At 39.2% G+C, this 16,291-nt stretch overlaps 2 protein-coding genes across 3 annotated transcripts in view; one reads left to right on the top strand and one right to left on the bottom strand.

The window, feature by feature from the left end:
• The first annotated feature begins 1,884 nt into the window (after window positions 1-1,884).
• LOC121986051 lies at window positions 1,885-3,372 on the top strand. The gene is made up of 7 exons (XM_042539824.1): window positions 1,885-2,068; window positions 2,176-2,231; window positions 2,299-2,424; window positions 2,505-2,578; window positions 2,724-2,889; window positions 2,971-3,015; window positions 3,137-3,372. The coding sequence occupies exons 1-6, from the start codon at window positions 1,888-1,890 to the stop codon at window positions 2,980-2,982; spliced, it is 615 nt and encodes a 204-aa protein (XP_042395758.1). The 5' UTR covers window positions 1,885-1,887; the 3' UTR covers window positions 2,983-3,015; window positions 3,137-3,372.
• A 1,370-nt stretch (window positions 3,373-4,742) lies between these two features.
• LOC121986050 (COP9 signalosome complex subunit 4-like) overlaps window positions 4,743-16,291 on the bottom strand; it is a 35,807-nt gene continuing 24,258 nt past the window's right edge. The window contains exons 8-14 of one of the 2 annotated variants that reach the window (XM_042539823.1): window positions 16,240-16,284; window positions 16,075-16,143; window positions 15,899-15,990; window positions 15,769-15,811; window positions 10,693-10,752; window positions 9,662-9,721; window positions 4,743-5,078 (exon numbers count right to left, since the gene is read on the bottom strand). In XM_042539823.1, the coding sequence (XP_042395757.1) occupies window positions 5,004-5,078; window positions 9,662-9,721; window positions 10,693-10,752; window positions 15,769-15,811; window positions 15,899-15,990; window positions 16,075-16,143; window positions 16,240-16,284 (444 nt within the window). In that variant the 3' untranslated portion in view covers window positions 4,743-5,003. Of the gene's footprint in view, window positions 5,079-9,661; window positions 9,722-10,692; window positions 10,753-15,768; window positions 15,991-16,074; window positions 16,144-16,239; window positions 16,285-16,291 lie in introns of both variants that reach the window. The other variant, XM_042539822.1, reaches the window with a different exon arrangement.

Raw genomic sequence — 16,291 nt, 5'->3', positions numbered from 1 at the left:
AGATTGGAGAGTTTTTTATTTTCTCTTTAAAATTATTCACATGTTAATAAAATTAAAATTATAGATATTTCCTTTTATTAACCATGAAGAGATTTTTAAAGAGAAATTTTATTTTTAAAATTTCTGAACAAATAAGGAAAGTTTTAATTGTTGATTAAAACTTGTCCAATTTGTTTCCTCTTGATGTGGCCGGCCATTTGTTTAATTGGGGAAATATTATTTTATTTTCTCAATTAAATCATGTCAAGGAAATTAAGGAAAATTTGTTGTAATTAAATTTCCTAATTTACCTAGGCCAAGGAATATAAAAGAAGGGGTGAGGGTGCCTTCACAAGACACAAGATCTATTATTCCTCTCCCTCTTTTGCTCCTTGGTGTGGCCGGCCATCATCTCCTTCTCTTCCTCTTGTGGTGGCCGAACCTCTCCCTCTCCTTGGAGTTCTTGTGGTGGCCGGATACTACTCGAGAAGAAGAAGAAGAAGGAGAGAAAGCTAGCATCTCTTGGAGCTTGGTTAGTATTTTGTTTTTCCTCCTTGGTGAAGTTCCTTTGTGGCCGAACCTTGCTTGGAGGAGAAGAAGGTGGTTGGTGGTTTCTCATCTTGGAAGATCGTTGCCCACACAACGTCCGAGGTTAGAAGAGGAATACGGTAGAAGATCAAGAGGTTTTTCTACAAGGTATAACTAGTAATTTCTATTTCCGCATCATGCTAGTTATTTATGGAAATAATACCAAATACAAGAGGCTTACGTTCTAGTATTTCGAATATGGTTTTTCGAAGTTGTGTTCTTTTGTTTCTTTCTTTTCCTTGTGATTTGATTGTTCTCTTTGGTTAACCTAAAGTTATTTTAGGAAATTAAATATTAGCTTTCTATTAAAGGTTTTGTCTAATCGGTGGTGGTTACTCCCATATCCAAGAAGGCCATGTGCCTCGCCACGTCAGTACTGGGAACCTTTTATGGAAATTGATATTTAATGGAATTAATAACTTAAGGAGACTTGGGTCGAACGTGTTAAGTTCCGCAGGAGATCCAAGTCAAAACCTAAAAGAATAAATAGATTAAGTTTTGGATCAAACGTGTTAAGTTCCGCAGGAGATCCAAAATTTAATTTAAAAGAACACATGGTAGGTAGGAAAAGGTTCAGACCTTTGTACAAAATTTTTGTACAGTGGAACCTATAGGCTTTCCGAGTAGCAACCAACAGGACCAACATGAAGGAGGTAAATCATGGATGACTACTAGCCTTTGGAATAGTGACTAGCACATAAGAGAGACATTTACCTCGACTTTATCGAGATTCGAATCTCAGACCTTATGGTGGCAACACCTTATATGCTAGCCACTAGACCGCCCCGAGGGGACTGGTGCTAGTTTATACAAACCAGCACAAGTAGTGGTTCTGATTTGCGTAAACCAACACGATATTGGGCGCAAACCAACACCTACGTGTCGGTGCTAGTCTTTAAAGATCAGCACATTGGTACTAGTTTGCGTAAATCAACACCAACGTAGTGCGCAAAAGACCAACACCAATAGTGGTGTTACTTTGCACAAACCAGCACCAACGTACCGGTGCTGATCTTTAAAGACCAGCTCCACTTTGATGTTGATTTTTACATGTAAGAGAGAAAGCATACCGGAGAAAGAAAAGAGATATATATATATATATATATATATATATATATATATATATATATATATATATATATATAATTCTTTTTTAGTTTTTTAAAATTTTGATGATGTCAATAAAATTTTATCCTTATCATTTATCGTTTAGGGGAGGTTATAGTATTAAATATATATAAAAAAAAAATTACGTACATACCGGGTAGTTTTAGAGGTCGGAAAACCCTTCTATATACCCATCTTATACCGCACACCCATATGTATCCACAATATTTGACATTAATATCGACTGACCGGGTAGTCTTAGAGGTCGAAAAACCCTCTCTATCCCTTCGACACCATTCCATTCCTCACCACCCCACCGATCCTCCACCACCTTATCTCACGCCACTGGCCGCCGATCTTCCACCACGTTTCAGGGTTTTGATCGAAGAATTTGGTATCGGCTAGATCTACTTTTTTCGATTGATTTCATTTGTTTGCTAGTTCGATTTGCTCAATTATCCTCCATTTCGGCATATTTTAATCCTTGTGTCATCATAATAGGATTTATAGATCTGAAGGTGGAGATGGATGTTTTGCAGAAGCGTATCAAAATAATGGTAAGCCCTTTTGGAACCTCTTCTCCCTCATTAATCTGATGATCGATCTTATGATGCTTGCATTTAGGAAGCGAGCGGGGACGAAGGAGATGAAGGACAAGGAAGTGGAAAACAGATGACGGAGATGGGATCACAGGACGTGGAGGAGCACTTCCAACGCATCTTTGAGAAGGTCGAGCGCTACACTCACCAGGTACGGCATTGCTTACCTCGATTGAATGCAGATCAAACTACATCTCTATCGCGCTGTCCCTCTGTGGATTGCATTGGAAGGTCGAGGAGCTGCTGGAAGCAGGGAGGACGCTGTTTAAAAATCTATCTCCTGAATTCGAAGAGCGTTTGATCTCGTCAGTAACATTGGCTATTCTCTCGTGCCCACTACGTGTTTGCTTGTTTGTTTCGTTTGTCAGATTGATACTACAGTATGAATTTGGCTTTGATGCCGGACCAAAGGATACGCATCTAACCATTGCTTCCGCTCACAACGTCCAGGATTCACAAGGAGCAAATCGAGAAGTGGCAGGATGAGATCAAGGGCCTGCAGTCGCGTCACGCTGCCAATGAAGCAGCTGCAGCACTTCTTGGCAACGCTCATCACTTGCTTCGTAGTTCGCCGCAATTTTCCATCCACGCCACGAGCACACTGAGGGACTCTGAGGTAAAATCTTTCAAAAGCAAGCCTGAGATGTTTGCTTATGCCATGCCGAGTTCTCATCGAATCAATGACTTGATCCAACAGGCTGCTGTGTGAAGTATGCAGGGAAATTTCATAAAAGGAACAAATGTATCCTTCCGATACGATATAGTGTGTTGGAACCTTTGATGATTCTCTCTTTATTATTAATTTTTTTTGGGTATTTTGACAATTAAAATGTAGCAAGACTATTTCCTTCACTTATGTTCAGTTCGACTGTGGTGTGGATGATGCTATACCAGTTCACGGCCGAGAGAAACTATAGTTAAGAATAATGGGCCATTAAGAAGTGTCAAAATGGGATGCTCCTTCTTTTTCATGGTCTTAGTTTGATTCCCACATTTAGCTTGCTTGGCCACAACTTGGTCTCCATCTTGGTGCCCATCAAACTTGTCCACCACAATTTTGCCTCCTTTGATAACTTTGGGGCTGCCGCCTCGATATTCATATTGTGGTCCTTGCGAAGTACCATGCTATCATTTGTGTCAAATCAAGCTCCGCGAGCTGTGTGCGCAATCTACCACCACCCTACAGGCCTACATGGCTACAAGCACACATTAATAAAACAAGTAAACCTAATTTGAACCATTAGGTCACAATTGTATTAACAAGGAGTTAGGGTTAGGATGCGATTTGGAAAGTAGAGGAAACAAAAGATGTAGTGTGGGGAAGCTCCAACAATGTTCACATGAGAAAAAGAAAACAGGTAGAGAGGTACTGGGTAAAAGAAAATGACAAAAACATCTTAGACCTTGGCTTCACCTTCACCCGCATTGTCGCTCCTCAATCTCACGATGCCCACAGATCTCATCAACCCTTCAACTACAGACAAAACCTTCATCAACCTTCCACAACCCCTCCTAAGCCATAGGCACATGCTTTAGTTGACCTCGCCTGAACCCTCATCAAGCCACAGGTCTCATCAACTGCACAACTATGGAAGCAAATCTTCATCCCTACCACAATCACACCTAAGCCATAGCCAATGACACTTGTTCTTGGCTAGCCTCACATGTTGCTTGAATCTTCCTCCTAATGACTCAAGCCATTATCGATAAGCCGCATGGCTAAGTTGAATAGCCACAAACACAACTCACATCACAATGCCCATAGAACTCATCAACCCCACAACTACAGACGAAACCATCATCAACCTCCCACAACCACACCTAAGCCATAGCCAATGACACATGCTTGGGCCAGCCTGTGCCTATCGCCTAAACCTCATCAAGCCAATAGACCTCACCAACCACTCAACTACAGACCAAACCTTCATCAACTTCTTAAAACCACACCTAAACCTTCATCCAATGACACTTGTGATGTCTTGCATGTCACTTGAACCCTCATCAAGCTCACCATAACGCCACTCAGGTCATTATTGATAAGCCCCATGGTCAAGTTCAACAACCACAAATACACTCAATCAATACGCATATAGATAAGAGGAAAGGAAATTTCCCTGCAATTACATAGAGAAGTTGGCATCCTCTCAATTTTTGAAGCACAATTGAACACCAAAATCAATCCATCGAAGTGGAGGAATTCCACCTTAATTGTAACCTAGGTAAACAGTTCATCCGTTGAACTATCCATGCCCTACAAGTAGCACGTATTGAAGGACCTCAACAGGTGTTCTCTCAACTGTCTAAACTCCACTAAACGTCCATCAATTGCTCCTCCAAAGATGAATTGTACTTGGTTGTCAGAGAGGAGCAAGGGCGGCCAAGAAGATGAAACCGCACAAGAAGAGTTCAAGAGAGGATGAGCTGATACATCATGAAGGGAAAAAGACTGCACTCCCATAGAAGTATGACTAGTACTCAACCAGAAATTCCTTTTTTTTTTCATTTATCCTTCATTGTAATTGAAAATAAAATAAAATAAGTGAATTTTCAGTTTTCCAAAAAAAGGCACGAAAATACCAATAAACCAAATTAACATTTCTCTAATGTTTTAAAGGAACCATCCCTGAAATTTGTTGCCGATCATACAAGTTGATGGCAGTCGGATGTTCCACTCACAGGAAATATGACCCGATCATATGAACTGGTGAATTTCCAACGCATAAATTTACTTCAGACCGGCACCGATATGCCCTTACTTGTCAAATCATCAAGAATGTCATTAAATGCTTGGCATAATCCAGCAATCTGCCCAAAACAGACAAAAGTACAAAGCAAACGTCACAAATGCTAATCTCATTTGACAATAATTGAAAATGAAACCGAGACAGATAGTAATAGTTAGCTTATAGTTTATCCATATGCAGTTGCAGTATCTAAACGTGTATATGCCTTTTCAAGGAGCAGATAAGTTGAGAATAACCTTAGTATCAAATAGAGAAATAGTATTTCACAACCATAAATATAGTTGAGGATAAACATACCGTGGTTAAGTAATATGAATAAAATTAGCCGATGTGCTTGTAAAGGATGAAAAGACATGTTGCAGAGAGCTACCTCCACTTGAGACAGAAGAAACTAGACACCAGGCGCAACCAAGGGCCACACATGGACATTGGCTACAAAAACCAACCGGGGCCGACACCTACACCAGTGGCAGCAACCAAGGAGGGACCAACACAGCATCACTGTTGGTACCATGCATCAGCTTATCCCACTATCACATGTCAATCACTTGGAAGATGTCTATCCCAAGCCTAAAAATAGAGACCAGAGACCACATGCTTCCAACAATTTGGCCAACCTGGACTATATTCCAGCTAAACTTGGTGCAGCCTCCAACAAGATCGTACATAAAATCTATAATTCTGTTAGAAGATCTCTAGATCTGGTAATCATACCATAACATATCGATGCGCTAAGTGTGGGGTGGTTAGACATCGAAAGACCTACAAAAGTAAGGTCAGAATTTTGAATATCCAGAATGGATGAAGATACCATGTCTTGGGGAAGTATCCAACTCCCCATTTTGTTTAGCATGGCAAACACTGAGCCTCCTAAAACGTTGGTAGTGGAAAACAAACTAGCTTATAAACTCACAGTTAAGATTTATGACAAGTTGATGAAAGAGATAATCTCTTGGTAGAAGGAAAAACTGGGGCATTGGATGATCTAATGGAATGTAAGAATCAGATGAAAAGAGACAACCTACAAGAGCAAGAGATGGCGATAGAAGTTGGATCAAGGTGGACTGATGATAATGCACCACGGAAAGAACTACAGCCAAAACACAAGTTTGAACCCCTTTTATCATAGAGATTCAAGATGAGTCAATCCCAATGAACTTCCAAGTGCCATATATTGTCTCTTACAACAAAGTTCAAACCAACTGGTGTTTTGCTTCTAGCATGTCCTTGTATATTAGATGCTATAATGTGTAAGGTATTCCCAACAATCTTAAGAGTCGCACACAAATGGTAAATGTATCTGCCTTCGTCCTTCAGACTAGATTGGGAGTCACAAAGAGTTGAATAAAGGTCTGAACCTTATTTTGTACAGAGCAAACGTAGAGAACAAATGGTCAATAGCTTGATGATCATAAAGCAGGAGGTCGATACACCACTATTAAATTCATGAAAAGGTCTCATTTAGAAAGAGCAGGTTGATATATAAAAGCTTCTGAATTAAAGCTGAGTAAAACGGAAGAACCAAGGGTATTTTGGTTAAAATAACTGACTTTGCCAGAACCCCAGACAACCACAACAAAAGGAACTGATATCATAAGGAGCATGCATTCACCTGAAACAGCAGATCAAGTTAGAGAGAGAGAGAGAGAGAGGCAAAAGCCTAAAAAAAACAACTCGTCACTGTTTTGCCTTACATGTAGCGCCAAAATACAGTTGGAATTTGACTCTAATGAAGATGATGGGAGCATCAGTTTGGACCATTAAGAGAGACTAGTGATTGAGCTACAAAATTCGAATTCTTTGGTGAAAAGGGTGTTGATTGATATGACTTTTACCACGACCTATATAAAGATAGGATATTCCAAACCTAGAAGAAGGTACAACCTTACAGGGTTCATGAGCAATGCCAGCCAAGACATGGGGACAATGACCTCAACTGTGAAGGCTGAGGAGGAAATGGTTCTGAACAATTCAAATGCAGGTCCTGACGGCGGACCTAGCTTCAACCTACAACGTGAGTATAGCAATCCTATTGTCAGCAAGATGAAGGTCATGGCGTCCATCTACCATTTGGCATTAAAGTTCCATATTCCAAAGGGGGTAGCTGTGGCAAAGCTCACAACAAAAATGAGAAGAAGAGAGCTGAATGGTCAGTGATTTCAAAGGGTGCATAACAAGGAAACTTAATTTCTCAACTCAACCACTCAAGGGTAGAATAAAGCCGACTCCAAGACAAGGGAAATGTGAAGATAAACTAGGAGGGACTCTGTACAAACTGAAGGCCAAAATATGCCAAGGCCTTTGAAGTTGGAAACCATAAGATGGAATGAAATGTTAGATTGTGTGATGTGGCTAGAGGGGCGAATAAACACTCTTCTTTTTTGGGCTTTCGTTCATGTTCGTCTCTACGATTTGTTATTACGGAACAGAAACAAATAAAAACAATAGAAGCATAGATCCCTAATTCCAACTCCACGACTTATAATCCATTAGTAGATCAGCCTCGGATCACCGCTATCTTTTCTCTACAAACAAGAGAATTAGCAGGGTAATGAGATGTTGGAATGTTCAACAAAGAATGAACCTATGGACAAGCAACCAACAGGAGAATTAAAGGATGGATCATTTTTAAGGCTCATGAAATAGAAAAGAATCCACCATAACAAATTGCCACTTCAGCTTGACCAACTTAACCAGGGTGATAGTAGAAGGTTTCAGTGAGTTACCTCTCAAATCTGAAGATTAGCGTAAGCTTGTTCAACAAAGGGGTTGAGAATGAAGAACTGTAGGTTGAACTGCCCAAGGGTGACAAGTCAGTAGAAGCAGTGCAAGCAAGCTAAGATACAACTTTGATGATCCTTAAATCGGACACGTCAAAAGAAGTAAAATAAAGATAGATCAGGGCTTACCAAACTAAGGAAAATTCATACAGGAAAGAGAAAGGTGGAATAGAATGGAATCCTCCACAACAAATTGTTGCTTATCAACTTAGTCAGGGTAATAGTAGAAGATTTGAGTTGGTTACCTCTCCCATTTACAAAGATAAGCATAGGTTTGTTGTTCATAGATGAGGTTGAGGTTGAAAAGGTGTAAATTGGACTATCCTTGGGCCATGGAGGCACCCTCCTCCCTTCAAATCTGATCCTCCTGAGGGAGTATTGACATTGGTGTTTGCTTGCCGAGGCGGCTTGAACTGGCTTGACCTCTTGGCTGAAGAGGCTAAACCTTGGGGAGCTCCTGGCTTGACCTCGAGTGGGGTTTTGTTGGGGTGCAACTTTTGGAGTTGTGTGGGGGTTGTGTTGACATTGGCGTTTGCCTTGTCGGTTGGAGAAAGTCCCATTTACTCTGATGGAATTTGGTCACCGGGTGAGGCGGATGGTAAGGTCGTGCTGGCCATGGAGGCAGCCTCCTCCCTTCAACTCTGATCCCCCTCGGGGCATACTGACATTAGTGTTTGCCTTGTCAGACCCGCCTTGAAGTGGCTTGACCTCTTGGCTGAAGTGGCTTGACCTCGGGGACTAATGGCTTGACCTAGAGCGGGGTATTGTTAAGGGTGCTACTTTTGGGGTTGTGTTGACATTGGTGTTTTGTCTTGTGGGTTGATGAAAACCCATTATTTACTCTAATGGAGCCAGTAGAAACAATTTGAGTGAGCTAAGACACAACAAGTGATCCTTGAATAAGGCACTTCAAAAGAAGTGAAATAAAAATAGATCATGGCTTTGTGGAAAAATTGTATAAGAAAGAAGTCTAAATCAAAGAAAGAGCTGGTGATTTATAGCCTTGGAAAATTTATGAAGGATGCAAGGATGGGAGCCAAGCATCTTCTTGGAAATAAGTGGAATCAATGAGTTGATTCTCGATTAATGACAAATATCAAGAAATCTTTTCACAGTGAATTCCACATAGAAATCAATGTAAGAGGGAGTATCTAGCATGAGTAAAATTACCAAGTATACTTATGAGAGATTAAAGGACTCGTAGCAGTACCAGAAGACCACCATGACACCTGTGATGGAACCATGCACATAACTGTCCTCACCATTACATATCAACTTCTCATGTAGGAGGTGCACATGCTAAGTCCTACAAACAGGGACCAGGATTCCAGTTTGGTCAGAAACTAATTTCACTGATGGATATTCTCAATCGCAACTAAGCAGCTCCAACACTACTGCAGACTCAAAGTCAACTCCACTTCAGACCCAAAGCCATCTCCTCTTCAAGCTGATGAACTTAGTACATCTCAATTGTAGTCTTTGTAGGGCCTTCACACTTTATCTAGCCTTACACTTCAACTAAACTCCCAGTTAATTAGGATGAACCGCATATACTTCCAACAATATAGTGGACCTGGACTATAGTTCAATAAAAATTCTATTGCCTTCTCTAATCAGACGCTGTATGAGGCCGGCACTGACACATGTTACTAGGACTATATCTGTTGTAATCATATACCATTAAAAATTTACAGATAACAACAATCTAGAGATCAGTGAATTTGGAAATGCCAGTTGTGTACATTATGGTTTTGATAATACAATACATATGAAAGCTCAAGTTTCAAGTCTGGAAATTAACTATACTATTGATATTAGCATGAAGGTTCTGGAATTGGATTAACAATTTACAGCCAATACTCACCTGTTGGTCCCATTGTTGCAACTCCTCAGTATCATCCTCGAAATGAATGACGGCTTCGACCTGCAATAGAAAACATGGAATTCCAATTTTTTTATAGCAGCATTAAAAAATCTGGATAAACAAGACAACCTCATTTGATTTGATTATTCTACAATTTGGTAGCTAATTCTATGTTAGCTTAGTTAATTGGGGTCACAAAAAATATTTCAGTGGAAAACTTCTTTCTGATTTTCCAATTTTTTGGCTTCATGAAAATCATGATCAACAAAAAAATGTGTTTGACCTCCAAAAAACATGATCAAAAGAACTGATCGAAGAGAGAACAAACTCTCCCCAATTGTATGCTCCTATTCCAAAATAGTAACTCATGGTTGCCCACTTGGCTGCTGAGACAGAGCTGAGATTAAGCCATGTAGCACCATGGAGAACATCACCCTTCATCACACATTGGGTTTATATTGCCCATTGTCCACCATTGCCCGGCAAAAGGGGTTGTCAGTCATGCATGATCTATGTTTGTGTCAATCTATCACGCAGATCTATCCCACCACCTTTAGTTCCATCATCGCCATCAAATGAGCCAACTAGCACCTACCGTCACCCTTTGAGACCATCACCCCATTGTTGGTTGCACCAAAATCAGGTCAAGCTCAGGAAGTAGGAGAGGAATGGAAAATATGTTACTTGTATCTTGCCAAGCAACATAAAATAAATTTTCCTTGTAAACATTTTTTTTCCAAAGAAAGTTTTCCAACATAAAATGGGTTGTAGCTATTCTTCCCGGGCTATTCTTATCTGCATTGCATCATTGAATATTTGTCATAGTTTAACGATGATTGGTAACTTAATACAACCCTCCTCCTTTATACGGGCTTGGGACCGGTCATGACTGGTTCATCATGGGCAGAATTTCTACATCGCATCACGCTAATAAATCCCAGTGCTACTCCTAATATGCAGCTTATTCATGTGATGTTATGGAGAAAGATTTTCACCTCATTCTCAAATTAAATGATAAAAGTGTTACTTACTTGGTCGATTGATCCCTTCATCCTATCCTCATAGATCATCCTTGCTGCAATCTTTTCAGCCTATCAAAAATAAACAAATATGAGAACTAATTTCCTAAATTACTCATACTTGTTGCTAACAGGAATTTGGCAACATGCAAGAATGAAGAAGCTAGTAGAAAGAAAACAAGACAAAAGAAAGCTCCAAATGTAGAATCTCCTGAAGATTGCACAGCAAAGCCATACAGATAAAGGGACAAAACAAAAAAGATAAAGAATTCAAACATCATATAAAGATGTACACGAATTTACCAAGCCAATAAGGGACAGTGCTGGTTTGGGGTTGAGGATGTAAAGATTAGACTTTCAATCTCCTCTTAGTTCAAGCATATGCCTTTTTTGAAAAGAATATAATAATTCCCCTAAATCCCATAATGGATCCTTGCCCTGGACATTAACTTCATTTATTAAGCAAACACAGTTTTCATGACAATGGTTGCGAGAAACAATTTCATCCCTCTTCTTTCTAACGATAAAAATACCACCCTATAGATGTTAGATTGCTGCAAACTTCAGGAAAAATAAAAATTGCAAAGTATTACCAAGCACAGGACCTCATCACACTGCAATTGGGCATTAGGTTCATATAGTGACTACTCCATAAAATAATGAGAACACATTATCCAGCGAGGGATATCCAGAAGATAGTGTTCAGTAGCAGCAAATGTACTCCAAATTCTTTCACATTAATGCAAGAGCCAAGAAATTCAGAAAGGGAGGAGAATATAATGTCAATATTTTTTCTAGGACTGTTTACATTGGCATATGAAGAAAGCAAAAGAAATAAAAAGATATTGTAAAAGAAAAAAAGATTGACTGGTATTTTTTGGTTGGGTTGAAGAGTGGAAGGAAACATATATTAGAAAGAAAACGAAACAAGAAAATATAGAAATCTGTTAGTTGCTCCAACCAACTCAAACTTCAGAAAATTTGACTAGAGAACAGATTGAGATAAATTCAGTAATGTTGAGAGGATTGATTGGTTCAATTCAATCAAAATTATCAGAGTTTAATTAGAGTGGGAAGAGGGTCTGGTTAGGCCCAGCGGCAACATGTCCATCCGAGTAAGTAGATTGAGATGGAGAATGATTGAAGTTGAGATTGTGTCCCATGCGAACCTAGATATTTGTGAAACAGTGTAGCAGGCCTTCAGATATTTCACCTAAATCCCCTTCCCATGGGACTTTGATACCTTTTGCAGTCTCAAAGTGAGTGTTTGTCAAATAAAGATTCACCACGTGGCTAAGTTGTCCAGGTGGATTCAGTTCTCCTTGTACCCAATTCAATGGTTGGTTGGGCCTTGCTTTAGCACATGCCGACTTCTCTATGGTTAGGTTAAGAGCTAAAGGATTGAATTTCATTCTCAAGAAATTTTAATTTTCTTTTACTATGTGAGATCTCTCTCCCTAATGTTCTCCAGTTGGGCTCTCACCTACCAGTCATAGAAACTTCTATTGCCACTTCAGTAAATGCTTATGTTTCTCAGTATTTGCTCAAACTTGGTTCAATTTTTTGTTTAAGTTCCTCTTGTCCTGATAGAACAGCTAGGACCCCTTTAAGGCTGTATACCACAACTAACCTAGGATAAAACAATGAAGCTTAGTAGAGAACAGGACTATTCCAAGTCTTGATGCAAAACTTGACAAAAATAAGATAATAGCAAATTTCTGGCTTTAGCACACATCTTCCCCAACTGAGAGAGCCTATTTTTCTCCAAGTAGCAAACTATTTTTGAAGGTTCCTAGATGCTTGAATTTGATTTCCACTTCATCAGCTTACATCCAACTAGTAAAAACTTAGAACCTGACTATCGGCTAGTCTCTGTAAATCCATAGTATCATCACATAGTTCTAGATGAATACTATTCTGTAGATAAAAAAAAGTCAATGATAAGATTTTCCAATAAGGATACCAAGTCAGATTCACCTGGTACATCGGGACATATGGCCCCCAAACTGGATAAGAAGTCAAGGGTATCTCAACTTCCATAAAAAAAGAAGAAAATTTTTCTTTGTTACACCCATATTGGTTGACATCCACCTAGTGGGACTTATCTCGCACACTGCTCAACATCTCCCACAGATTTACTAAGAACAATACTATGCCAAAAAGTTAACCAATGGTATTAGTTCCTCGAAATAAGTGAGAAACATTTGAAGTTATAGGTATTTGCTATGGTCACCTAATCAAGACTACCATACTTGATAAAAATCCAACCATAGGTGATTCAAACTCTAGAGCTTCTACAAGTTTAAATCTCATACCAAGATGCTTTTTATTTCTTTCCTTGTTAATAACACATCATCCGCTCCAAATATTATTAAACTATGTTGTTTACTTCTAGAGAGTTCTTTTGTACATTTCCCTGAGCATTCTCCTTAGGCATTTGTGGTTTTTGAGACTCCTAAGGTGTTTTTCCATAGGATTAGGAAGTGACTCTAACCTTGATTTCCAAACTCCAAGATGAAAGACTTGTATCATTATATACCCAACAACTAGATGCATCAAATGAGTCGAAGTGCCCATGGCACAACAAAGTTGAGCATGCTACAGGTCATGCGCAGCCCAACCCATAAGCACATGCCAAAATGCTGGGTTGTGGTGAAAGGACTCGAGCAAACTAGGTTATCTCCATCGTGGCACTCAATGAAACACAAACTAGGTGCCCTCCTTCCTCAAATTTCCCCATCTCTGATGCCCGGGTTCCTACGTGCCTACTACCTTGGGCATGATATATGACATCGTGCTTTGCCTATGGCCCTTTTAGGCTCTTTTCTGGAACTTGACTTGTTTGTGACATCGTGATTGGCTCTGATCTATCCTCCCTTACAGAATGGTCCAACTTACCCTTTTGACATTGTGCTCTACCCTAACTTGCTTCTTCGGACTTATGCAAATGCACATGGGTTGTGTTAGGACAAGCCCTGTCACAAGTGTGGGTCCGTGTGTAAGGGTCATAGCCCACAAACTTAGGCGAAATAGGTTGTCCCCAGCATACTACGGGTAGAATTGTTACTTGAGCTCGATCATAAAGTCACTCTACTCCAAGTATTGATGTTGGCACCCACACACCTTACATCATCACATCTTCACCTCCACCATATCATTACAATGTCATTTAGCTATAGTGTTGTAGTGCGTACCTTAGTTAGGTCGTCCATAACCTCATGCACTCGAAATATTGCTCCATGCCCCAAAGAAAATTATCAATTTCTTCAGCAACTCGCTTCCTGCATAGACCATCAACTTTAGTACGCCCACCTTCATTGGTGTTTGGGCAATGGTCCCTCCTTGTCCCATGTTAGCCCAACATGTTGCAAGATCAAACTTAAGCTTGCTCACTTCAGTGCATAATGCTTCGATCATGACTTCTAAAGCATCATCCCTCTTATGCAAGTTATCTGCGACAACACTAAGAACCCTTTGTAGCTCCCTACAATTCCTCTTGAATTGCCTCAGGGTCAAGCTTCTTCCCCTCGAAGCCACCAAAGGCCAACTCCAACTTGGCCAGGCAGGCATTGAAGGCACTGATGATGTCTTGACTTGTCCTTGCGGTTGCTTGATTGCTCAAAGTTGTCTTCCTTGCGGCTCTTTGACTGCTAAGTGATGCTCGTGCTAAATTGGCGTGCGACACTTAAGACATTCCTCTTATAAGCCGCTAAGTAAGCCTAACTTAAGTAAGCAAGAAACTTAGCAAAGCTTGGAAGGGAAAGGTATCGCTAATGCTTTACAATACTGATAATTGGATGATTAATAAATGAAGAGTGCTAACCTATTTATAGCACTCAGCCTAGGAATGAACTACTAAGATCTAAGAAATCTAGTGGTGGAGACTCCAAACCATTTTTGAAGATATTTCTAATGGAGAATTCTAGAAACTATTCTACTACACATATCATATGTCTAGACTATTCTACAAGATTAGAGAAGAATCTCTAGAAAATCCCAAAACAATGAAGATACAGCTTGAAATGCTCCAGAACTTCTAGGAGGTCACAAACTGTGTCATATAGCTCAACACTTTAAACATTGCTCTCAACTGCTTCCTCTTTCTACTAGAACCACATCTCTTTGGGAATTTTAAAAGTGAATCGATGTAATTAGGACAAATCAGGCCACGACCAATGAAGTTTAAAACTCCAAAAAGCTACTAAAAACTAGCAATTACTCCTAACGATAACTTGGGAGACCATCATTCTACTCCAAGCAATGTTGTTGGGAAAAATCAGCAATTTTCTACCAAGTTTTGAAAAGATTATGACCTCTCCAAAACAATAAAAATTGTTATTTCTCTTAAAGGTACTTCCCATTTTCTTTTCTTTCTCTCAAAAGTAAAATAAATAGAAAGATTCATGGTTAAAGTTACATTTTACAACTCTTTTAACTAGAGTTTATGCATTTAGCAAATGTACACAGTTTGAGCTTTTCGATTTTGTAGGAAATGTCAATTCGCAAGGAAAAAGATAAAGAAAGAAATATTATTCGATTTCTCTTCTTCACACTAAACTCTCCCAGTATACAAATTGTCTATCACTAAGCTTAATACTAAAGGCAGCCCAGTGCACGAAGCTCCCTCTATGTGGGATCCCGGGAAGGATCCATTGTACGCAGTCTTACCTTGCTTTTTGCAAGAGATTGTTTCCAGTATCACTAAGCTTAATAAGCAAAAAAATATAAAATTGAAAAATGGTTACTATGCTAGAAAATTTTCTTGCGAGATTGAAGTATCATGACACTACGCTAACAGAAGAAACAAGAGGATATATGGTATGGACCATACTAACAGAAGATACAAGAGAATATCTGTCAATGGAAGTGAGGAAAATGAGAAACAAGATATTCGAGAAAACAAGCCCGAAAACATTGGCCATGAAAGTTAAGTACTAGCAAGATAAGTTCGTCAAAAGTTAATAAGGGAAAATATTCCTATAAAGTATAAAAGAAGATAAATGTTTATTATGAAATAGAACAAAGTTATCTAACAGCCAAAGGATCTACATCAAGAAAATTGAAAATACTAAATATACAGAGACGCACCTTCTGTGGAGGAATTCCTAATAGAGCTCCTAATTCTTCAAAACTGTTCATGAAAGACAAAAAAAAAAATCGAAAAATAAACAATGAGAATAAGGAACTACAGAACACATGTTCCCTCTCCTTTTCAAACCTTATATTTGTATATAATTTGCTGGCACTCAGGAGATTGTGCTCAATCATAGCCCGATCTAACACAGTAAAGTTATCTGGTAAAAAAGCTTTCTGATTGACAAGAAAGGCATCACCATATCAAGAAACTAGATGAGAAACATGAAAGAAGCAAATGATGAGCAAAATATGATTTACCTGATGTGCTTTCAGCTCCTCAGCAAAAGCATCAATTTCTGGTTTCCTCAAAATTCTCTCAAGATTCACCTAAATATAATCACAAGAATGAAACTGTAAAATATTGAAACGCTGAGAGAGTATACCTAATAATGAGATTCACAAGAAAAAAAATAGACAAATTACCTTCTGGAGAATAGGATAAATTTTTAGCTTTGAGCACCTCTCATCCTGAAAA

Source organism: Zingiber officinale, chromosome 5B (assembly GCF_018446385.1).
Source record: "Zingiber officinale cultivar Zhangliang chromosome 5B, Zo_v1.1, whole genome shotgun sequence".
Classification (NCBI taxonomy): domain Eukaryota; kingdom Viridiplantae; phylum Streptophyta; class Magnoliopsida; order Zingiberales; family Zingiberaceae; genus Zingiber; species Zingiber officinale.
Note: the sequence above shows the minus strand (reverse complement) of the source record. Positions and strands in the feature narration are given on the sequence as shown.